This window comes from Hyla sarda, chromosome 8, assembly GCF_029499605.1.
Source record: "Hyla sarda isolate aHylSar1 chromosome 8, aHylSar1.hap1, whole genome shotgun sequence".
Classification (NCBI taxonomy): domain Eukaryota; kingdom Metazoa; phylum Chordata; class Amphibia; order Anura; family Hylidae; genus Hyla; species Hyla sarda.
In genome coordinates, this window is record NC_079196.1 from 222,570,177 (window position 1) to 222,594,444 (window position 24,268).

General features: G+C 46.4%; 1 protein-coding gene across 1 annotated transcript; it reads right to left on the bottom strand.

Moving 5' to 3' along the window:
- Positions 1-7,533: 7,533 nt before the first annotated feature.
- On the bottom strand, positions 7,534-24,002 carry TUFM (Tu translation elongation factor, mitochondrial). The gene is made up of 11 exons (XM_056534587.1): positions 23,893-24,002; positions 17,364-17,401; positions 16,331-16,490; positions 15,380-15,546; positions 15,192-15,296; positions 14,938-15,102; positions 10,829-10,961; positions 10,208-10,312; positions 9,777-9,928; positions 9,582-9,701; positions 7,534-7,940 (listed from the first exon to the last, which is right to left on the bottom strand). Exons 1-11 carry the CDS (start codon positions 23,930-23,932, stop codon positions 7,767-7,769), a joined length of 1,359 nt encoding a protein of 452 aa, XP_056390562.1. The 5' UTR covers positions 23,933-24,002; the 3' UTR covers positions 7,534-7,766.
- Between the last annotated feature and the right edge of the window lie 266 nt (positions 24,003-24,268).

The following is a 24,268-nucleotide window of genomic DNA, read 5'->3' on the forward strand; positions in this document are numbered from 1 at the left end:
CCAACCAGGGTGCCTCCAGCTGTTGCAAAACTACAACTACTACATGCTGGGAGTTGTAGTTTTGCAACAGCTGGAGGCACCCTGGTTGGGAAACACTGCTGGAAGGAGCATGCTGGGAGTTGTAGTTTTGCAACAGCTGGAGGCACCCTGGTTAGGAAGCACAGGACTAGAAGATGGCGCTGCCATCATACCCCAATAGCCAAAGGCTGTCAGGACATGATGGGAGTGGTAGTTTTGGGGACAATGAAGACGGGTGAATTTCCTCTGTAACAATGTATTCTCACTAATATTTTAGGTTTATTGTCACCACTCGATAAGTAACGGAATCGTCATGTACTGATCCATTCTCTGTCCAAATATATTTATTAACAAAAAAAAATGTAATAAAGCAAGGGAAGAATATACAGATGACATATGATCTACCCCCTACAGCTCTATCTGTATACTGCTGCTATCTCTATGGGATCAGGATACATAGTAGTTATAGACCGCCCCTCCAGCTCTCTCTGTATACTGCTGCTATCTCTATGGGATCAGGATATATAGTAGTTATATACATTCCCTCCAGCTCTATCTGTATACTGCTGCTTCTATCTCTATTGGATCAGGATATATAGTAGTTATACACCTCCCTCCAGCTCTATCTGTATACTGCTGCTGCTATCTCTATGCGATCAGGATATATAGTAGTTATAGACCTCCCCTCAAGCTCTATCTGTATACTGTCTCTAAAGAATCAAGAAAAATAGTAGTTATACACCTCCCCTCCAGCTCCATCTGTATACTGCAGCTATCTCTATGAGATCAGAATATATAGTAGTTGTAGACCTCCCCTCCAGCTCTATCTGTATACTGCTGCTATCTCTATGGGATCCGGATATATAGTAGTTATACACCTCCCCTCCAGCTCTATCTTTATACTGCTGCTATATCTATGGGATTAGGATATATAGAAGTTATATACATCCCTTTCAGCTCTATCTGTATACTGCTGCTATCTCTATGGGATCAGGATATATAGTAGTTATACACCTCCCCTCCAGCTCTATCTGTATACTGCTGCTGCTATCTCTATGGGACCTGGATATATAGTAGTTTTCCACCTCCCCTTCAGCTCTATCTGTATACTGCTGCTATATCTATGGGATTAGGATATATAGTAGTTATATACCTCCCCTCCAGCTCTATCTGTATACTGCTGCTATCTCTATGGGATCAGGATATATAGTAGTTATACACCTCCCCTCCAGCTCTATCTGTATACTGCTGCTGCTATCTATATGGGACCTGGATATATAGTAGTTTTCCACCTCCCCTCCAGCTCTATCTGTATACTGCTGCTATATCTATGGGATTAGGATATATAGAAGTTATATACATCCCATTGAGCTCTATCTGTATACTGCTGCTATCTCTATGGTATCAGGATATTTAGTAGTTATCGACCTGCCCTCTAGCTCTATCTGTATACTGCTGCTATCTTGATGGGATCAAGGTGTATAGTAGCTATCAGCTTCCCCTCCAGCTCTATCTGTATACTGCTGATATCTCTATGGGCTCTTCCTCTGGGGAGGGGCATTGAGGTTGTGGTCACACTTTGCATTTATGTTATGCAATTTCTCCAAAATTGGAGAAAATTGCACTATTTTACTGCACTTGCGCAAATTATTTTGACATCAACTTTTAAATAAAATTAAATAGAGAGAACGCAGCTAGTGTGACCGGAGGATGGCGCTGCCATTATACCCCAATAGCCAAAGGCTGTCAGGACATGATGGGAGTGGTAGTTTTGGGGACAATGAAGACGGGTGAATTTCCTCTGTAACAATGTATTTTCCCTAATATTTTCGGTTTATTGGGGGACATGTATCATTAGGTGTCTATTGTAGACACAGATCTACCCCTTTAGGGTACGTTCCCACGAGCGGATTTTTGCGGCGCATTTCGCTATGGATCCGCCCCTGAAGGACCTCTATAAGCTGCCTTTACATGTGCCTGCTCAGAGCGGCAATACGAGCAGACACAGTGCGATGTGCGAGGCCGGGCGCGTATGCGCAGTATACTCGCACATCGCGACAGCTCTCGGCCTAGCTCATTGAGCAGGGGGAGCGGCCGCCATGTGTACGAGTATACCGCGTGACTCTCACATCGCAGTGTGTCTGCTAGACGTGGCGTATTGCCGCTCTGAGCAGGCAGATATAAAGGCAGCATATAGGAGATCCTTCAGCGGCGGATCCACAGCGAAATCCGCACGTGTGAACGTACCCCTACACTGCTTGTCCAATTCACACTCTTGCTCAAGATTTACTAAAGTTGTGCACGTCCTTTGATAAATTTTGTGCAAATATAAAAACGCTTATTTCCCGCTGTACATTGCTCACATAGCTAGAAGTGCCGGAGCAGCAACGAGCGGCGAACAAAACTCTGCGCAATAGTAAAATCATAAATCTATATAACGTGCAAAGAAAGGGGAGATTCTCAAAGAATTTTGCAGCAAAAAAAAATAATAAAATTTGGGCACGAAAAGTATTTACTAGAGATGAGAGAACTTACAGTAAATTCGATTCGTCACGAACTTCTCGGCTCGGCGGTTGATGACTTTTCCTGCATAAATTAGTTCAGCTTTCCGGTGGGCTGGAAAAGGTGGATACAGTCCTAGGAGACTCTTTCCCAGGACTGTATCTACCTTTTCCAGCCCACCGGAGCACCGGAAAGCTGAACTCATTTATGCAGGAAAAGTCATCAACTGCCGAGCAGAGAAGTTCGTGACGAATCAAATTTACTGTAAGTTCGCTCATCTCTAGTATTGACCACATTTTCAAAGAGCTTTGTGCCGCGGTTTACACTGTTCATGTCAGTTTTGTAAAAGTGGGCGTGTCCACGTATATTGTCTGATTTAGGGTACGTTCCCACCTGGCGTATTTTGCTGCTGCGTATTTTCCTACCCATTGACTTCAATGGGAAAATAAAATATGCAGCAGAAAATACGCAGCAAAATACACCAGGTGGGAACGTACCCTAACATGATATTTTCAAAGGGGTGAGAGTCCAGTTTACATAAAAAAAATTCCCACCAGCTTTTTGATAGTGTAGAAATCACAGAAATGGTTGTAGTTTTATTGTTTTGGGTTTATTATTTTTTTCCAGGAAAAGGTGTTATGTAAGTAATTATAAAAAAAAAAAAAAAAAAAAATGAATTATTATTGAAAAATGTTATAAAAAAAATATATATATTTTTTTTCTTGATCACCGCACCTGCACTCACATTTAAATGGGCACGGTCACCAACTTTTTTTTTTTTTTTTTTTTTGATATGTTGTAGGACATACCGTATTTTTCTCCCTATAAGACGCACCCAATTTATAGGTGCAAAATCTAAAAAAAAATAAAGATTTTGAACCCAATAGTGGTCTTCAACCTGCGGACCTCCAGATGTTGCAAAACTACAACTCCCAGCATGCCCAGACAGCCAACATCTGGAGGTCCGCAGGTTGAAGACCACTGCATAGGAGGTAATACTCACGTGTTCCCGCCGCTCCGGACCCGTCACCGCTGCCCTGGATGTCGCTCCATCGCTGTCGCCGTGTCCCCGTCACTCCGGAACGTCTCTGCTGCCGGCCGGGTATCCTCGCTCTCCGTCACCGCCATCACGTTGTTGCGCACGCCGACGCACGTACGCGACGACGAGGAATGAGAGCGCCGGCCATACAAGGGATCCCTGAACGGAGAAGACACCGAGGAGGCAGGTAAGGTCCCTCCCGGTGTCCTGTAAGCACTAACCCGGCTATTCAGTCGGGCCGTTCGGGACCGCCGCGGTAAAATCACGGCGGTCCCGAACAGCCGGGTTAGTGTCACTTTCCCTTCAGACGAGGCGGTCAGCTTTGATCGCCGCGTCTGAAGGGTTAATACAGGGCATCACAGCGATCGGTGATGTCCTGTATTAGCCGCGGGTCCCGGCCGTTGATGGCCGCAGGGACCGCCGCGGTAGGGGTGTATTCGCCGTATAAGATGCACCGACTCCCCCCCGTTTTGGGGAAGAAAAAGTGCGTCTTATACGGCGAAAAATACGGTGTATACTACAACATATCTCTAATATAGTTTCATTATTATTATTTTTTTATTAATATGGTGTAGTTTACATTTAAAAACCGGGCACTGATGCGGCCGGGCATCGGTCCTATTCATTCAGCCTGCGCTCAATCAGACAGGCAGTGAGCGAGTGCTGAGAGCGCATTTGCTCCCTGGCCTCACACACCGGCCCCGCCTCCCGGCATACGCCACTGCTGCCGCCTCAGGAAGGACTCAGCACAGCACTTGGGTATGTCTGCTTTGGGTGGGGGGGATTTTAGCGCCCGGGTGGGTTTGCATAGTGCCGCAGCCATAACAAATGTATTGCTTTCACCGGGGCGGGCGGTGGGAGGGGGATCGGTTGTCACCACAGGGTGCCTCCAGTTGTTTCACCACTACAACTCCCAGCATGCCCTGACAGCCGATAGATGTCAGGGCAATCTGGGAGTTGTAGTGGTAAAACAGCTGGAGGCACCCTGTATAGGTGAACTAAGGGCGGAAGTGCCGGCCCCAGTAGGCATTGGTGCCTGCTGGGGAAGTCTGCCTGGTGTGAACACAATACCAGGCAGACAAAAAGGAATTTCTAAAATAGTAAAAATAATTTAAGGGAAAGAGAAAAAATAAAAAAATAAAAAAAGAAGATGGTGGTAGCTACCCTTTAAGCTCAGAAATCTATTTATATAGTTATTGCTTATCTGGGCACCAGTAACTAGAGATGAGGGAACTTACAGTAAATTCGATTAGTCATGAACTTCTCGGCTCGGCAGTTGATGACTTTTCCTGCATAAATTAGTTCAGCTTTCCGGTGCTCCCGTGGACTGGAAAAGGTGGATACAGTAGTAGGAAAGAGTCTCCTAGGACAATATCCACCTTTTCCAGCCCACCGGAGCACCTGAAAGCTGAACTAATTTATGCAGGAAAAGTCATCAACTGCCGAGCCGAGAAGTTCATGATGAATCGAATTTACTGTAAGTTCGCGCGTCTCTACTAGTAACCATGGAATATTTTGTGAGATGTTTCCACCAGAATTTTCTTGGATGGAAAAGTTGTCGCAAAAATCGACAAAAAACTCTGCAATTTTGGCGAAAAAATAAAAATAAAAAATAATATGGCTGCGAAAAAAAAAATTTGTTGCAAAATTTTTTTTTTAAAAGTGGCGCAAAAAGAATTTTCACACATTTTCAAAGCAGCAAAAGAGACCTTTGAAAATGTGATGCGAAAAAAAAAAAGGTGTGAATAATATCGCTGGAACAGAAATTACAGTAGTTTTTGAGAATCTCACCCAAAATGTCTGGGTTTAAAAAATATGTAATTTTGCAGAACAAACTGTCCCCTTACCTCTATTATCAGTGTTTACCAACCAGAATGCCTCCAAGTGTTGCAAAACTTGGCATGCTGGGAGGTGCAGTTTTGCAAAAGCTGGAGGCACCCTGGTAGCAGAAATTAGTGTGCGAAATGGGTATGCAGCAGAGCTGAATGTGTGATTATGTGTAAGCTTGACAACGCACACACTCAACCCTGCTACATACAATCACACACTCAGCTCTGCTACATACAATCACACACTCCGCTCTGCTAGATTTTATATATATATATATATATATATATATATATATATATATATATATATATATATATATATATATATATATATATATATATATATATATACATACACACACACACACACATACATACACACACACAGCTCTGCTGCATACACACTCAGCTCTGCTACATACACACATTCACACACTCAGCTCTGCAACATATACACACTCAACTCTGCTGCATACACACATTCAGCTCTGCTACATAGACACACTAACTCTGCTGCATACACACAGCTCTGCTACATACACACTCAACTCTGCTAAAAATACACACTCAGCTCTGATACATATACACATTCAACTCTGCTACATACACACACACTCAACTCTGCTACCATACACACAAACACTCACCTCTGCTGCATACACAATCACACATAAACATAGACCTAACAGCTGTACCTCCTTCTCCCTCCCTGCACATACAGTGGTATAGTCTTCGCTGTATGGTCACCATGGTTACACTACACAGGCGCAATCTCCTGCACTCATCAAGAACAGGGGGAGTTTGAATTTTACATAGTTGGCAGTATGATCTGTGCCAGGAAGTATTTCACCTGCACTATAACCCAGTGTATTATCCCCGGGTATTGGGGGGGGGGGGGGGGAAAATCACTTGTGTCCATAAACATTGCATTGTTTTTAAAAGGTTCATGTAAAGGTTTTAAGTATCCCAGAGATAATGTGACTGGCGGCAGAAGCATAAAAATCTCCTTGGAATCGAGGATTTACAGCATCTTGCTACGTGCAGTCCAAGATGGATGATATTTGCGTAAAAAAAAAAATATGGTCATTGCGCAAGATTTCTGAGGGTAAATTAAACGTACGCAGTTAATAAATTCGTGCGTACTAAATATGTCACTCCAAGGTTACACGGAAATGTTCCACCAGAATGTGCGCAAAAAAAAAAAAAAAAAAAACAGCTTGCGTAAAAATTTAAACACAAAACAGAGGTAAAATCTTTCATACATGTCCCCTTTAGACATCAGATAAGTAACGGTATCTTCATTTACTGATCTGTTCTCTTTCCAAATATATTTATTAACAAAAAAAAAAAAAAATGTCATAAACAAAACATAAAGGGACGAATATACAGATGACATGTGACCTGCGCTCACCGCACAATGGACATGATGTATGAGGGGACACAATATCATTTCCAATCACCGCAGACCCCAATCTAAGGTCCCAGGGACTGAACTTTATTGAGAGAGCAGAGGATTTCAGGCCGCAGAGGGAGGAGGATTAAAGGGGTACTCCGACCCCAAGACATCTTATCCCCTATCCAAAGGATAGGGGATAAGATGTCTGATCGCGGGGGTTCCGCCGCTGGGGACCCCCACAATCGAGCACGCAGCACCCACCTGTAAGCACCGCAGGAAGCGCTGTGTTATACGGAGTATCGTAACATCACGACTCCGCTCCTGTGTAACGACATGCCCCGCCCCCTCAATGCAAGTCTATGGGAGGGGGCGTGACGCCCCCTCCCATAGACTTGCATTGAGGGGGCGGGGAGTGAGGTCACACGGGGGCGGAGTCGTGACATCACGATACTCCGTCCCCGTGGTCGGGAGTAGAGATGAGCGAACTTACAGTAAATTCGATTCGTCACGAACTTCTCGGCTCGGCGGTTGCCGACTTTTCCTGCATAAATTAGTTCAGCTTTCCGGTGCTCCGGTGGGCTAGAAAAGGTGGATACATTCCTAAGAAAGAGTCTCCTAGGACTGTATCCACCTTTTCCAGCCCACGGGAGCACCGGAAAGCTGAACTAATTTATGCAGGAAAAGTCATCAACTGCCGAGCCGAGAAGTTTGTGACGAATCGAATTTACTGTAAGTTCACTCATCTCTAGTCGGGAGCATAACACAGAGCTTCCTGCAGTGCTTAGAGGTGGGTGCTGCATGCTAGATTGCGGGGGACCCCTGCGATCAGACATCTTTTCCCCCATCCTTTGGATAGGGGATAAGATGTCTTGGGGCCGGAGTACCCCTTTAAGTGCTGCTCTGTTGCGGTTTGGTTAATCTCCATTTTAGAAGAAATCTTTCCCATCCTCCTCCACATAACACAAGTCTATAGTGAAGGTCTTCAGGATACCCAGCCTTCCTCATCCTGTTTTGTCATCTCCAAGATGTCCGTCACGATCCCAGTGCCGATGGTCCTGTTCCCATCCCGCAGGGTGAAGCGTTGTCCCTTCTCCAGTACCATGGGCTGCCGCAGGGTCATGATGAGGCTGGAGTCTTCCCCGGGCATGACCATCTCCTGGAATGAGAAGGGTTAACATTAGTATGGCTCCCACGTGGGAGGTGGCAGGGGAGGAGTAGGGGGGACATTCCTGTCAATCTGACATTGTGGGGTCCGGAAATCCTACAAACTCAGCACTAACCAATCCCAGTCCCATAGGCTACGCTCACATCCGATCAGGACCCCGTGGTTCAGGGTATACATTGGCCGTTATAGCTGGGTCCATTAAAGGGGAACTCCAAACTAAATTAACTTGTGGATAGGGGATAAGTAGCTGATCGTGGGGAGTCGGACTGCTGGTACCCCGCAATCTCCAGAACAGGACCAAGCGTGTGTGATAGACGGCACAAGTTCCATGTATTTCAATGGGAGTGCCAATGAGACCCAATACAGCACTTGACATAGAAATTACTTCTATATAAAAATCTTAATCCGTCCAGTACTTATCAGCTGCTCTATGCTCCACAGGAAGTTCTATTCTTTTTGAATTTCCTTTCAGTCTGACCACAGTGCTCTCTGCTGACACCTCTGTCCATGTTAGGAACTGTCCAGAGCAGGAGCAAATCCCCATAGCGAACCTTTCCGGCTCTGGACAGTTCCTGACATGGACAGAGGTGGCAGCAGAGAGCACTGTGGTCAGACAGAAAAGAACAATACAACCTCCTGTGGAGCATACAAACAGCTGATAAGTACTGGAAGGATTAAGATTTTTAAATAGAAGTCATTTACAAATTTGTTTAACTTTCTGGCACCAGTTTAATGGAGCAAGTGGCATCTACCACACGCACTCCTCACTGAGATCGCCGGGGACACATTCCGCAGATCCTGGAGGGTCCCAGCAGTCGGAACCCTGCAATCAGCTACCTCATTTAACTTAATTTAGGCTCGAGTTCTTCCTTAAAGGGGTACTCCAGTGGAAAACTTTTTTTTATTTTTTTTTATCAACTGGTGCCAGAAAGTTAAACAGATTTGTAAATTACTTCTATTAAAAAATCTTAATCCTTCCAGTACTTATCAGCTGCTGAATACTACAGAGGAAATTCTTTTCTTTTTGGAACACGGAGCTCTCTGCTGACATCACGAGCACAGTGCTCTCTGCTGACACCTCTGTCCATTTTAAGAACGGTCCAGAGCAGCATATGTTTTCTATGGGGATTTTCTCCTACTCTGGACAGAGATGTCAGCAGAGAGCACTGTGGTCGTGATGTCAGCAGAGAGTTCTGTGTTCCAAAAAGAAAAGAATTTCCTCTGTAGTATTCAGCAGCTGATAAGTACTGGAAGGATTAAGATTTTTTTTAATAGAAGTAATTTACAAATCTATTTAACTTTCTGTCACCAGTTGATGTAAAAAAAATTAAAAATTCCATCGTAGTACCCTTTTAACTTCAGCGGACTGAATGACTTCTACTATGGTCCCCGTTTGGTCCATTGCCAAGTGCTCAGACAGCTGCCACGCTTTTTTGGCCCCACGTAAAGCGTAGAAATGAACCGGTCACTAGTAGAGCACATTCAGCCATTGAAATGGTTACGCCATAGTATACATTGGCATACTGTTTTCTGCCAGTATGCCGACTTATACCCATACATTCGGGGTATATATCGCAGACCTAAAAATGGCCGCCACTCCCGTGACCCGAAACGCTAAGAAAAGCGACATACCTTGCCGCCTGGCAGCGTGATCCGGCAGGACATGTCCCATGTCAGGGAGAACATCACGGGCAGATAGTTGGTGACGAAAGGCTTGTGGCGCCCTCCTTCTTCCTTGCTGAGGATGTACACCTGAAGGGAGCGCACAATGGGTCAGTACCACACCGCAGAGCAGGGTATACAGCCGCCATGTTGTTGTCCCCGTACCTGAGCCTGGACCTTCTGATGGGGTCTGATGGAGCCTGGTTTGCACATTACCATCCCCCGCCGGACGTCTTCTCTCTTTAACCCTCTGATCAGGGCGCCGAGGTTATCTCCAGCCTCTGCCCGATCCAGGCTCTTATGGAACATCTCAATGCCTGCGCGGAGAAGATGGCGGGTGAAACACACACTAGAGTGTACGTGTGATTTTTTGGGGTCAATGGGTCATTGATTTGGTGGTTTGGTAAATGCCTGATCACACTCGAGTGACGACCTATGCATGGTCACCTCTACACTCCAATAAAGGGGATCGGGGGGCCTGAAGGCCCCCCGATCCCCTTTATTGGAGTGTAGAGGTGACCGTGCGTAGGCAGTCACTCGTGAGTTAATGGCAAATATGTCACAAAGGTGGACAATGAAGAATGAGGGTCCCCTACCTGTCACCACCGACTTCAGCTGCTTACTGCGCCCAACAAACTCGCACTCGTCCCCCTTCTTGATGGTGCCGCGCTCCAGCGTCCCGGTCACCACAGTGCCTCGGCCTGAGGAGAAGCACACAGAGCATTAAAGGGGTACCCCACCGGAAAAACATTTTATTTTATTTTTTTTTTTATTTGAATCAACTGGTGCCGGGAAAAAAAAAAAAAAAAGATTTGTAAATGACTTCTATTTAAAAATCTTAATCCTTCCAGTATTTATCAGCTGCTCTATTCTCCAGAGGAAGTTTTTTTTTTCTTTTTGAATTTCCTTTCTGTCTGTTCCTAAAATGGACAGAGGTGTCAGCAGAGAGCACTGTGGTCAGACAGAAAGGAAATTCAAAAAGAAGAGAACTTCCTGTGGAGCACACAGCAGCTGATAAGTACTGGAAGGATTAAGATTTTTAAATAGAAGTAATTTACAAATCTGTTTAACTTTCTGGCACCAGTTGATTTAAAAAAAATAATAATAATTTTTCAGGGGAGTATTCCTTTAAATAAAACCAGAAAGAGTCATCTGTGTAGACATCGCCCCCTACAGACGACCTACAGCTAGGAGGAGTGAGCGGGGGGGTCACATACCTGGAATAGAGTACACAGACTCCACCGGCAGCAGGAAAGGTTTGTCCAGGTCCCGCTCTGGGAGGGGAATGTAACTATCGACAGCGTCCAGGAGCTTCATGATGGAGTCAAAGCCGATTTCCTTATTGCGGTTCTGTATCGGTGAATGAAAAATGTCGTCAGGCGCATCTCAATCCCCAAAAGTTCTCTACTATTACAAAAAGAGCTTTATGTGCTTTACCAGTAACAAAGAATAACTAATAATCCGGTATGGAGCGGATCCCACCAACGCAGGATTAAAGTGTAACTCCGATGTTAGTCCAACAGCAGGATAAGCGTTTAACCCCTTAAGGACTCAGCCCATTTTGGCCTTAAGGACTCAGACAATTTAATTTTTACGTTTTCATTTTTTCCTCCTCGCCTTCTAAAAATCATAACTCTTTTATATTTTCATCCACAGACTAGTATGAGGGCTTGTTTTTTGCGCGACCAGTTGTCCTTTGTAATGACATCACTCATTATATCATAAAATGTATGGCGCAACCAAAAAACACTTTTTGTGGGAAAATTAAAACGAAAAACGCAATTTTGCTAATTTTGCAAGGTTTCGTTTTCACGCCGTACAATTTATGGTAAAAATGACATGTGTTCTTTATTCTGAGGGTCAATACGATTAAAATGATACCCATTATTATATACTTTTGTATTATTGTTGCGCTTAAAAAAAATCACAAACTTTTTAACCAAATTAGTACGTTTATAATCCCTTTATTTTGATGACTTCTAACTTTTTATTTTTCCGTATAAGCGGCGGTATGGGGGCTCATTTTTTGCGCCATGATCTGTACTTTTTTTTGATACCACATTTGCATATAAAAAACTTTTAATACATTTTTTATAATTTTTTTTAATAAAATGTATAAAAAAAGTAGGAATTTTGGACTTTTTTTTTTTCGTTCACGCCGTTCACCGTACGGGATCATTAACATTTTATTTTAATAGTTCGGACATTTACGCACGCGGCGATACCAAATAGGTCTATAAAAAAAAAAATTTACGCTTTTTGGGGGTAAAATAGGAAAAAACGGACGTTTTACTTTTTTATTGGGGGAGGGGATTTTTCACTTTTTTTTTACTTTTAATTTTAAATTTTTTTTTACACTTGAATAGTCCCCATAGGGGACTATTCATAGCAATACCATGATTGCTAATACTGATCTGTTCTATGTATAGGACATAGAACAGATCAGTATTATCGGTCATCTCCTGCTCTGGTCTGCTCGATCACAGACCAGAGCAGGAGACGCCGGGAGCCGCACGGAGGAAGGAGAGGGGACCTCCGTGCGGCCTTATGAATGATCGGATCCCCGCAGCAGCGCTGCGGGCGATCCGATCATTCATTCAAATCGCGCACTGCCGCAGATGCCGGGATCTGTATTGATCCCGGCACCTGAGGGGTTAATGGCGGACGCCCGCGAGATCGCGGGCGTCGGCCATTGCCGGCGGGTCCCTGGCTGCGATCAGCAGCCGGGATCAGCCGCGCATGACACGGGCATCGCTCAGATGCCCGCGGTTATGCACAGGACGTAAATGTACCAGGACGTACATTTACGTCCTGCGTCCTTAACCCCTTAAGGACCGGAGGTTTTTCCGTTTTTGCATTTTCGTTTTTTGCTCCTTGCCTTTAAAAAATCATAACTCTTTCAAATTTACACCTAAAAATCCATATGATGGCTTATTTTTTGCGCCACCAATTCTACTTTGTAATGACGTCAGTCATTTTGCCCAAAAATCTATGGTGAAGCGGGAAAAAAAATCATTGTGCGACAAAATTGAAAAAAAAACGCTGTTTTGTAACTTTTGGGGGCTTCCGTTTCTACGTAGTACATTTTTCGGTAAAAATGACACCTTCTCTTTATTCTGTAGGTCCATACGATTAAAATGATACCCTACTTATATAGGTTTGATTTTGTCGGACTTCTGGAAAAAATCATAACTACATGCAGGAAAATTAATACGTTTAAAATTGTCATCTTCTGACCCCTATAACTTTTTTATTTTTCCGTGTATGGGGCGGTATGAGCGCTCATTTTTTGCGCCGTGATCTGAAGTTTTTAACGGTACCATTTTTGTATTGATAGGACTTATTGATCACTTTTTATTCATTTTTAAATGATATAAAAAGTGACCAAAAATGCACTATTTTGGACTTTGGAATTTTTTTGCGCGCACGCCATTGACCGAGCGGTTTAATTAATGATATATTTTTATAATTCGGACATTTCCGCACGCGGTGATACCACATATGTTTATTTTTATTTTTATTTACACTGTGTTTTTTTTATTATTGGAAAAGGGGGGTGATTCAAACTTTTAATAGGGGAGGAGTTAAATGATCTTTATTCACTTTTTTTTTTCACTTTTTTTTTGCAGTGTTATAGCTCCCATAGGGACCTATAACACTGCACACACTGATCTTCTATGTTGATCACTGGTTTCTCATAGGAAACCAGTGATCGACGAATCTGCCGGATGACTGCTCATGCCTGGATCTCAGGCACTGAGCAGTCATTCGGCGATCGGACAGCGAGGAGGCAGGTAGGGGCCCTCCCGCTGTCCTGTCAGCTGTTCGGGATGCCGCGATTAGCCGCGGCTATCCCGAACAGCCCGACTGAGCTAGCCGGGAACTTTCACTTTTAGCCGCGCGGCTCAGCTTTGAGCGCGCGGCTAAAGGGTTAATAGCGCGCGGCGCCGCGATCGGCGCTGCGCGCTATTAGAGGCGGGTCCCGGCTTCACTATGACGCCGGGCCCGCCATGATATGACGCGGGGTTACTGTGTAACCCCGCGTTATATCAGAAGAGCAGGACCAAGGACGTACCGGTACGTCCTTGGTCCTTAAGGGGTTAAGGGGTTAAAGGGGTACTCCGCTGCTCAGCATTTGGAACAAAATGTTCCGTACGCTTAGAGCCGGGAGCTTGTGACATCATAGCCCCGCCCCCTCATGTAATCACGCCCCGCCCCCTCAATGCAAGTCTATGGGAGGGGGCGTGACAGCCGTCACGCCCCCTCCCATAGACTTGCATTGAGGGGCGGGGATATGACGTCACGAGTTCCCGGCTCTAAGCGTTCAGAACATTTTGTTCCAAGCGCTGAGCAGCGGAGTACCCCTTTAAATCTTCTGCCAACTTCGTGGCTCCATGACTTGCCCACCGCTCTAGCGATCAGGATTAGTCAGAAGTCCCATGCAAGTCTATAGTACTTCTGGTAATCTGAATCCGTCTTGCTGTGGTCTGCCAAGAGATTAAGTATCCTGCCGCCGCACCATCATGGGAGTTCTACTTTAAGAGGAATCTCATCAGTATCACCAGTACTTACCTGTAGTGCAGATGACACTAATGACAATGCTACTTACCGATCCCAGCTCGGTGCCTCCATTCTGACACAATCCCGCTTCTTTGGTAGATGTAAATGACCAGCTTGGTGCACGGTGACGGCCGGCATCCTTATGGCAACACCGGCTCCCCCGATACTGACCCCTCTCTGCAGAGTGGAGCTCCATTTTGCAGAAGAGCAGGCTAGGCAGAGGGGAGGAGGCGTTACCATAAGGATGCCGGCGGCCATCACCGTGCACCATGCTGGTCATTTACATGTACTGAACAGAGCACGGACCAGTAAGCATCATCAGCGCCACCCGCACTACCAGCTGTGTGAGGGCTTTATTTATTTTTAAGTTTTGTCCAGGTTGTGTGTGGTATTACAATTTGGCTCCATGCCCTCCAAAGAAACTGAGCTGCAATACCGCATGAGGACAGAGGTGGCGCTGTTTTCAGAAGAAATCTGACCACCCATGAGCCAAAAAACACCCGCCCCCACAAAAAATAAAAAAATATATTATAATAATAATTATATATTTATTTTTTTTATTTAAATTTTTTTTATATACATGTAATAAAAAAATTATATATATATATATATAAAATAAATATCTATATCTCTCTCTCTCTTTCTATCTCCATATATATATATTATATATATATATATATATATATATATATATATATATATATATATATATATATATATATATATACCTATATCTATCTATATCTATATATATCTATATTCTTACCTCAAGGGCACACAGCGCTGATCCCACCACCACAGGGGTGCCATCGCCATCATACCCAAATTCTGTCAGCAGCTCCCGGATCTCCATCTCCACCAGGTCCAGCATCTCCTTGTCATCGATGGCGTCGGCCTTATTAATGTAGACGACGATATGCTTCACCCCGATCTGCGGCCGGACAATGGGCATTAGTGATGGGTTACGGGCTGGGTACACGACTGCCACCACCTCGTATGATGGACCCAGCGCCATCCTACCTGTTTAGCCAGCAGTAAGTGTTCCCGTGTCTGTGGCATCTGCCCGTCCGTGGCGGCTACGACCAGGATACAACCGTCCATCTGAGAGGTGCCGGTGATCATGTTCTGCGCGGTACAGAGGGGAAAGTTATAACCCGAACGAGACCGCCCGCACCCCCAACACATCCACCATCACCCGCAGCACCCACCTTCACGTAGTCAGCGTGCCCCGGGCAGTCCGTGTGGGCGTAGTGACGATTGGGGGTGGTGTACTCTACATGTGACGCATTGATGGTGATACCACGAGCCTTCTCTTCCGGAGCGTTGTCTATTTCTTCATATTTCTTAAACTGCGCCCCTCCGGCCTCTGCCAGGACTGAAAGAAAAATACACGTCAGCTGAGAGATGGGATTAATGTTACATTAAAGGGTTACTCCGCTCCCCAGCGTCCGGAACATGGAAGCCCGCACACAGCGTTCGGAACTCAATGTTCACGCCCGCCCCCTCGTGACATCACACCCCATCAATGCAAGTCTATGGGAGGGGACATGGCAGCCGTCACGACCCCTTCCCAAAGACTTTCATACAGGGGGCAGGCCGTGACATCGCGAGGGGGCAGGCGTGAACACGGGAAGCCCGCACACAGCGTTCGGAACTCAGTGTTCCAGACGCTGGGGAGCGGAGTTACCCTTTAAAGGGAATACGCAGGATTAAAAATGTATATATTTAAACAATAAAAAACAATATTTCTTCAAGAAACAGCGCCACTCTTGTCCTCAGGTTGTGTGTGGCATTGCAGCTCGGTTCCAATGAAGTGAACGGAGCAGAGCTGTAATCCCACACACAACCTGAGGACTGAGGGGGCGCTGTTTTTGAAAGAAAGCAGCTTTGTCTTTTCTAATTCTGGATTCAAAAATAAATAAAAAAAAGTAGAGGTGCTAAATATGACTGGTCCAGTGTCCAGCTGTGGGCGCATGATCTGACTACTAATACATAAACAGCCTTCACCCTCTGGTGTCAGGTGGGCGGAGCCTACATTATCATGTGCTTCCCCCCTCTTGCTTTACACTGCAGCTCTGCTTGTCGCGCTGGTATACAGGACGACCTATGATTGGTTCCCCTCACACACACAGACCAGTATACGGCGTCTCCTCACTCACTTTTCGTAATGGCCGCCGTCAGTGTGGTCTTTCCGTGGTCTACGTGTCCGATGGTCCCGATGTTGACGTGGGGCTTCTCCCGGCTGTAGGTCTTCTTGGCTTCTGCGGCATAGTTTCTGTACAGCAGGGGGCAGAAGCGGGTGGCAGGGCTGGGCCATGTCTGCAATGAGGATGACGGTCTAACGTCACAATCACTAAAGGGGCAACTTTTCCACTGCTCCTCAGCATAAGCACAAGATCTCTGCTTGCTGTCAGTGAATGGGTGAACATTTCAAGAGCTGAAAAGCTCATCCTGGTCTAATACTACTCCCTGTGGAGGGACTTTCACACTTTTATCCGGTCTAGACAATGTTCCTATTCAGCGACAGCAAGCAGAGATGTTGAAAATGGTAAAGTATGAAAATGCATTCACCACAGGCAGCAACACAGGGAAAGGGGGGGGGGGGGGGTGATTGGTTTCTATGGGCAACAGCCCCTCTGCACCAGGTTTGCTAAATCTCCCCCCCCCCCTTTTGTTTCAATCCTTTATCTTCAAGATCTCTGCTTGTTGTCAGTGAATGGGTAAACATTTCAAGAGCTGAAAAGATCATCCTGGACCGATACTACTCTTACACTTTTATACGGTCTAGACAATGTTCCTATTCAGCAACAGCAAGCAGAGATCCTGAAAACAGTAAAGAATCAAAATGCATTTAGCAAAATTCGGGCAGAGGAGCAGTCAAAACCTGGATTTTTATTGGTTGCTATGGGCAACAGCTACTCTGCACAAGGTTTGCTAACTCTACCCCCCCCCCCCCTTTGTGTTTATATCCTTTTCCTTCTTCAAGAGCTCTGCTTGCTTTCAGTGACTGGGAACCTTCTTGGTTAGGATTCACTCATGACGATACGAGTCTTGCATCTAAAAGTTTTGTTCCCCTTGGATACGGTGTGGACAATGGTCTCCATTCCATGACAGCAAGCTGAGATCTTGAACACGGTAAAGTAGTGAAATACACAGAGCACGAGGCTGACTATACACATGACAACGACTTACCGCAATGCGCAGACTGTGAGCTGGGAGCCGGCTGAAAACTGCGGAGAGAAGAAGAAAAACGTTAGGTGGGTGAGAAGAAATCGGCGCCCCCTACCTGCAGATGATCAAGCGCTAGAGAGGAGTGAATTTTTGAAAAATTTGATTTGGTACGAATTTTTTCGCGGCGAATCTATATTATAAAAGGCTATTTCTAGCCTACATACAGCCTCTATAGGGGTATAGAACACTTTGCTGTGTTCTAAAATGCATATGGAGTGTACTGGGGTAGTGAAATAATACTGTTATACAGAATAACATGCAGATTACTGGCATGGCTCTTAGAATCACTGCCGCACAGCAGCACAATGACAGAGCCTGGTGGTGGCATCAGTGTCAGGAGACCATATAGTGACTGAATGACACAGCGTGGAGGTGTTGGCAGCATGAGGACACCATATAGTGGCTGAATGGCACAGTGTGGAAGTGTTGGCAGCATGAGGAGACCATATAGTGGCTGAATGACACAGTGTGGAGGTGTTGGCAGCATGAGGACATCATATAGTGGCTGAGTGAGACAGCCTGGAGGTGGATGCTGCATGAGGAGAACATATGGTGGCAGAATGAGACAGCCTGGAGGTGGCAGCAGCAGCATCAGGAGTCCTGAAAGTAGGGGTGTGAATCGCCAAGAATTTGGCGATTCGATTCGAATCGCGATACCAGTGTGGCGATTCGATATATCCCGATACATCGCCCACCTGGGAGCATTCATAGATCCCAATAGACGCCGCTGTCAGCTTTGACAGCGGCGATCTAGTACTCCGGTGCACACTTTTCTCATGTTATCACGTCCGGGCTGCAAAATAAAAGAAAACGCACTTTATCTTACCTGCCAACGAGCCCCTGGAGCTCCGGTACACTCAGGTACAGGTGTTCGGTCCCCGGGCTGTATTCTTCTTACTTTCTGTTAGCCCGGCACGTCACACGGAGCTTCAGCCTATCACCAGCCGCAGCGATGTCCCGCCTCGGCCAGTGATAGGATGAAGCTCCGTGTGACGTGCCGGGCTAACAGGAAGTAAGAAGAATACAGCCCGGGGACCGAACACCTGTACCGGAGCTCCGGGGGCTCGTTGGCAGGTAAGATAAAGTGCGTTTTCTTTTATTTTGCATAACATGAGAAAAGTGTGCACCGGAGTACTCCTTTAATAGCCAGCCGCGGCGATCGCCGCATGCTGGCTATTAGCGGCGGCCCCCGGCTACTGAAATCAGCCGGGGGTCGCATAGTACGGAGCGGGCACGAGTCGGAGCCCGCTCCATACACCCAGAGCGACGCCGCGTCAGATCCGGCCTGCCCGGCTCCACAAATGTGGAACTTTTATCTCCTGATTCCCAGGACATGACATGCTGTTCCGGGCGTCAGGAGATAAAAATTCCACATCCCTAAAAGAATCGATTCAAAAATATTTTGAATCGATTCAGTATCGGCAAATGAAAAAATCGCGATTATCGATTTTTTCTTACATCCCTACCTGAAAGTGACCCGGTGACAGAGTAGTGCAGTGAGTGGCAATACCAGTACCTGGTGACAAAGGTGGGTGAAAGGAGAACTTGGCATCAGATGTGTGGCATCAGGTGGGTGGCAGGATCAGAATAGTAGCTGAGGCAGGTAGGCAGAAGAAAACGGTCTCTTTTGTAAAAGTGTTGGTGTGCACAAGTAAGTATTGAGGATATGTAAAAAATATTCTAAGGATAAAATATATGGACCCAAATTTTTTTTTTTTTATCAAACAAAAGGAAAGGTGTACAAAAAACACTATTTCACAGGGTTTTTAAGTGGAAATAGGGAGAGGTTCCTGTGTGGGGCCACCCTTTTTAGGGCGAGTAACACTTGCAAAGAAGGGAATTAATAATGCGAGAGTAGGGCCTTAGGGGAAGTGTTTACCCCCAACGATTACAATGGACCAAACATTGTTCTCTTCCAACTTTTAGAGGTCTTTGTATCACATCAATACTTGGTGGTGCAGGTGGCACATGGTGTTTTTTGCGCACCTTTCCTTTTGTTTGATTTAAAAAAAATTTGGGTCCATATATTTTATCCTAAGAAAAGTTAAGTTTTGGCTAATGCATATCCTCAATACTTACTTGTGGTCTGAAGGAGAAATGTCTGTAACTGGGGAGCAGCACCTTAAATCTGTTTGGCACTATCCATATTTGTGAAGTGTTGGTGGCACCATGGTCAATCTACTCTGATGCATCAGGCATTGGTGAGTGGAAATCCTGGCTGATCCATGTCTGATTCATCTTCACAAAGGTTAGTCTCTCCACATTTTTCGTGGACAGTCGAGTTCTCCATGGGCTGACTATGGCGCCCGCCTCACTAAACACCCGCTCTGATGGCACAATACTGGCCAAGCAGGACACCTTTTCCAGGGCAAACTCTGCTAGTTGCAGCCACAAATCAAGTTTGGCTGCCCAGAAGTCCAGCGGATCTTCAAGGTGTATTGGCATGGCCATGTCAAGGTCTGCCACCACCTGCTGGTTCAGGTCCTGCTCCAGGTCTACCTGCTGCTGATGAGTTGCTTCACTATGAGGGTGAAGAAAGGTACTCATCAGCGACTAGGGATGTAAGAGAAAAATAAATAAAAAACGATTTGCGCGATTATCGTGATATTTCACTTAGCGATACTGAATCGATTCAAAATATTTTTGAAACGATCCTTTTACGGATGTGGAATTTGTATCTCCTGACACCCGGAACAGCATGTCCCAGGCGTCAGGAGATACAAATTCCACATTTGTAGAGCCGGCCAGGCCGAATCTGACCCGGCGGAGCTCTCGGTGTTTGGAGCGGGCTCCGGACTCGTGCCCGCTCCATACTCTGCAGCCCCCGGCTGTTCACAGTAGCCAGGGGCTGCCGCTAATAGCCAGCAATCGCCGCGGCTGGCTATTAACCCTTTAGATCGCCGCTGTCAAAGCTGACAGCAGCGTCTAAAGGGATCTGTGAATGCTCCCTGGTGGGCTAGTGTTGTGGAGAGCGGGGCCGCTTGATTTATACAGCAATAAACAATCAACCCTTAAAGGGTGCAGGGCGTAAACGTACGCCCCGCACCCACCTGTTTATGAAGCGCAGTCCGTGGGTAATGGTTGCTATCAACAGCCAGGACCCAAGGCTAATACCGGACATTGCCGATCAGCCTGATGTCCGGCATTAAAGGGGTATTCCAGGCCAAAACTTTTTTTTATATATCAACTGGCTCCGGAAAGTTAAACAGATTTGTAAATTACTTCTATTAAAAAAATCTTAATCCTTCCAATAGTTATTAGCTTCTGAAGTTGAGTTGTTGTTTTCTGTCTAACTGCTCTCTGATGACTCACGTCCCGGGAGCTGTCCAGCTCCTATGGGGATATTCTCCCATCATGCACAGCTCCCGGGACGTGACATCATCATTGAGCAGTTAGACAGAAAACTTCAGAAGCGAATAACAATTGGAAGGATTAAGATTTTTTAATAGAAGTAATTTACAAATCTGTTTAACTTTCCAGAGCCACCTGATATATATATATATATATATATATAAAAAAGTTTTTTCCTGGAATACCCCTTTAACCACCGCAATCACAGTTGATCTAAACATCTAAAAGTGCCCAAAAAAAATAGTTGCTGGTTGGCTCGGGGGAACTTATCAGGACCACTGCAACGAAATCCCGGGGTCCAGATCAGCTGAGAGGACAGGCGGAGGTCTTCTACCTGGCTTCTGTCTGTGAGATCGGCACTCCAACAGTGCAGGCAGCCTCAGCAGCCTAGAGCAATGGAGCGCCGATAACAATGATCAGTGCTGTTCTAGGGCACAGCATTGTTCAGTGTATGCAATCTAAGAGTCGCATGTAATAGTCTCCTATGGGGACAAAAAAAAAAATAGTGAAAAAAAAAAAAAAAAATGTGAATTAACCCCTTTCCTAACAAAACGTTAAATCCCCATTTTTTTAATGAAATAATGGAAACAAAAATGAACATGTGGTATCGCTGCGTGCGCAAATGTCTAAACTATAAAAATATAATATTAATTGAAGTGTATGGTCAATGGTGTATATGTAAAAAAAAAAAGTACAGAACTGCAGATTTTTGGTCAATTTGTATACCAGAAAAAGATGCTTCAGAACGGTTTTATAAAGGGGTCACATTTCTGCTCTAATAATGCTGCCCATTCCGTGGCTGTCCAGCTGTTGCAAAACTACAACTCCCAGCATGCCCTGACAGCGCAGTTAAGGCTGCATTCACACCACGTTTTTGCAATACAGTTCCCGTATAAGGTTCCTCAAAACCGGACTAAACTGTATCAAAACGCGTGTACAAATTTCAACCCGTATACGGTTTGAAAAATGATGTCCGGTTGCATCAGTTTTTTTAAGAATTTTTTTTTTTTTTTTTTACTTTTCACTCCATTTTAAATAAAGTTTTACTTGTTTGATTGAAATTCCAAGAAAAGAAAAAAAACGTGCAAAGTCAAAGACCGTATGGTGACAACTGGATGGAACCGTACGCACATACAGTTCTCTATGGTTCCCATTGACTCCCATGTTAAAAAAAAAACAAAAAAATATATACGGTTTAATACAGTTTTTCACCTGGACAAACGTGGTAGACTACGGTTTTGGGTACGGGTAAAAAAAAAAAAAAAAAAAAAATTTACAAAACTGTATAAGATTCAAAACGGACTAAACCAGATGATGCAACTCCCAGCATGCCCCGACAGCCCTCGGCTAGACTACAACTCCCAGCATGCCCCGACAGCCCTCGGCTAGACTACAACTCCCAGCATGCCCCGACAGCCCTCGGCTAGACTACAACTCCCAGCATGCCCCGGCAGCCCTCGGCTAGACTACAACTCCCAGCATGCCCCGGCAGCCCTCGGCTAGACTACAACTCCCAGCATGCCCCGGCAGCCCTCGGCTAGACTACAACTCCCAGCATGCCCCGGCAGCCCTCGGCTAGACTACAACTCCCAGCATGCCCCGGCAGCCCTCGGCTAGACTACAACTCCCAGCATGCCCCGGCAGCCTTCGGCTAGACTACAACTCCCAGCATGCCCCGGCAGCCTTCGGCTAGACTACAACTCCCAGCATGCCCCGGCAGCCTTCGGCTAGACTACAACTCCCAGCATGCCCCGGCAGCCTTCGGCTAGACTACAACTCCCAGCATGCCCCGGCAGCCTTCGGCTAGACTACAACTCCCAGCATGCCCCGGCAGCCTTCGGCTAGACTACAACTCCCAGCATGCCCCGACAGCCTTCGGCTAGACTACAACTCCCAGCATGCCCCGACAGCCTTCGGCTAGACTACAACTCCCAGCATGCCCCGGCAGCCTTCGGCTAGACTACAACTCCCAGCATGCCCCGGCAGCCTTCGGCTAGACTACAACTCCCAGCATGCCCCGGCAGCCTTCGGCTAGACTACAACTCCCAGCATGCCCCGGCAGCCTTCGGCTAGACTACAACTCCCAGCATGCCCCGGCAGCCTTCGGCTAGACTACAACTCCCAGCATGCCCCGGCAGCCTTCGGCTAGACTACAACTCCCAGCATGCCCCGGCAGCCTTCGGCTAGACTACAACTCCCAGCATGCCCCGGCAGCCTTCGGCTAGACTACAACTCCCAGCATGCCCCGGCAGCCTTCGGCTAGACTACAACTCCCAGCATGCCCCGGCAGCCTTCGGCTAGACTACAACTCCCAGCATGCCCCGGCAGCCTTCGGCTAGACTACAACTCCCAGCATGCCCCGACAGCCTTCGGCTAGACTACAACTCCCAGCATGCCCCGACAGCCTTCGGCTAGACTACAACTCCCAACATGCCCTGACAGCCCAAGTGTTGACAGCCGGTGTTAACCTTCCCGTGGCCGTCCAGCTGTTGCAAAACTACAACTCCCAGCATGCCCTGACAGCCTTCGGCTGTCAGGGCATGCTGGGAGTTGTAGTTTTGCAACACCTGGACAACCACAGAATAGGCAACAGTGGGTTAGAAATGATTATCAGGACATGCTGGGAGTTGTAGTCCTGCACGACCCAATATACAAGTAGCGGGTGGAGGACAGCTGCACAGAGTATTTAAGCACGGTACAGATAGCTCTGGACAGGGACCTTTTTAATGATATGTAAATGGGCGGGTTTATGGTAACTATGGCGATACCGCCAGCGCTGATGCCACCATGTAGGTTACAGGGGACAGCAAACCGGCAACCTTTGGAAATATGATGTCATAGGATGGGGGGGGGGGGGGGGGGGGGATTTATTTCTGCTTGGCACAGAAGGAATTAAAAAAAAATAAACACAAAACCGCAGAGCAGAGTTCAGACTGTAGAGAAGACGCAGGAGAGGTGACAGGTCACCGGCTCCCCTCACAGCAACACATGTGACCTCTACCATCACATGACCTTCACCGGCCACAGGGGGGGAGCCCGCCCCTTACTTCCGCTCCGCCGTCTGTCTGCACCCCCCCTCCGGGCTCTCCGCTACCCCCGCTCCCTCCTCCCGGGCCCCGGATCACGTCCACCTCCTCACCGGCAGATCTGCATGCCAACAGCACCACGCGCCCCGCCATCTTGGTAGACTGCGGAAGTGACGACACTGAACAGGAAACACGTCATAAGCCCCGGCCGGTGAAGAGGAGAAAAAAAAAAAAAGCAGCCGCTAGATCAGGTATAGGCAACTTCCGGCACTGCAGATGTTTATGGACTACATCTCCCATGATACTCATACAGCGAAAATGCTGACAAAGCATCATGGGAGATGTAGTCCAGAACATTTAAGGTTGCCTATACCTGCGCTAGACGGGGTAACATAACACAGCGGTCATCTTGGTGGAGGCCTCCTTTATTCCACATTCACTTCCATTAGTTTTAGAGGATAAAGAGGGTGTAACCATGGTTACCTGTAG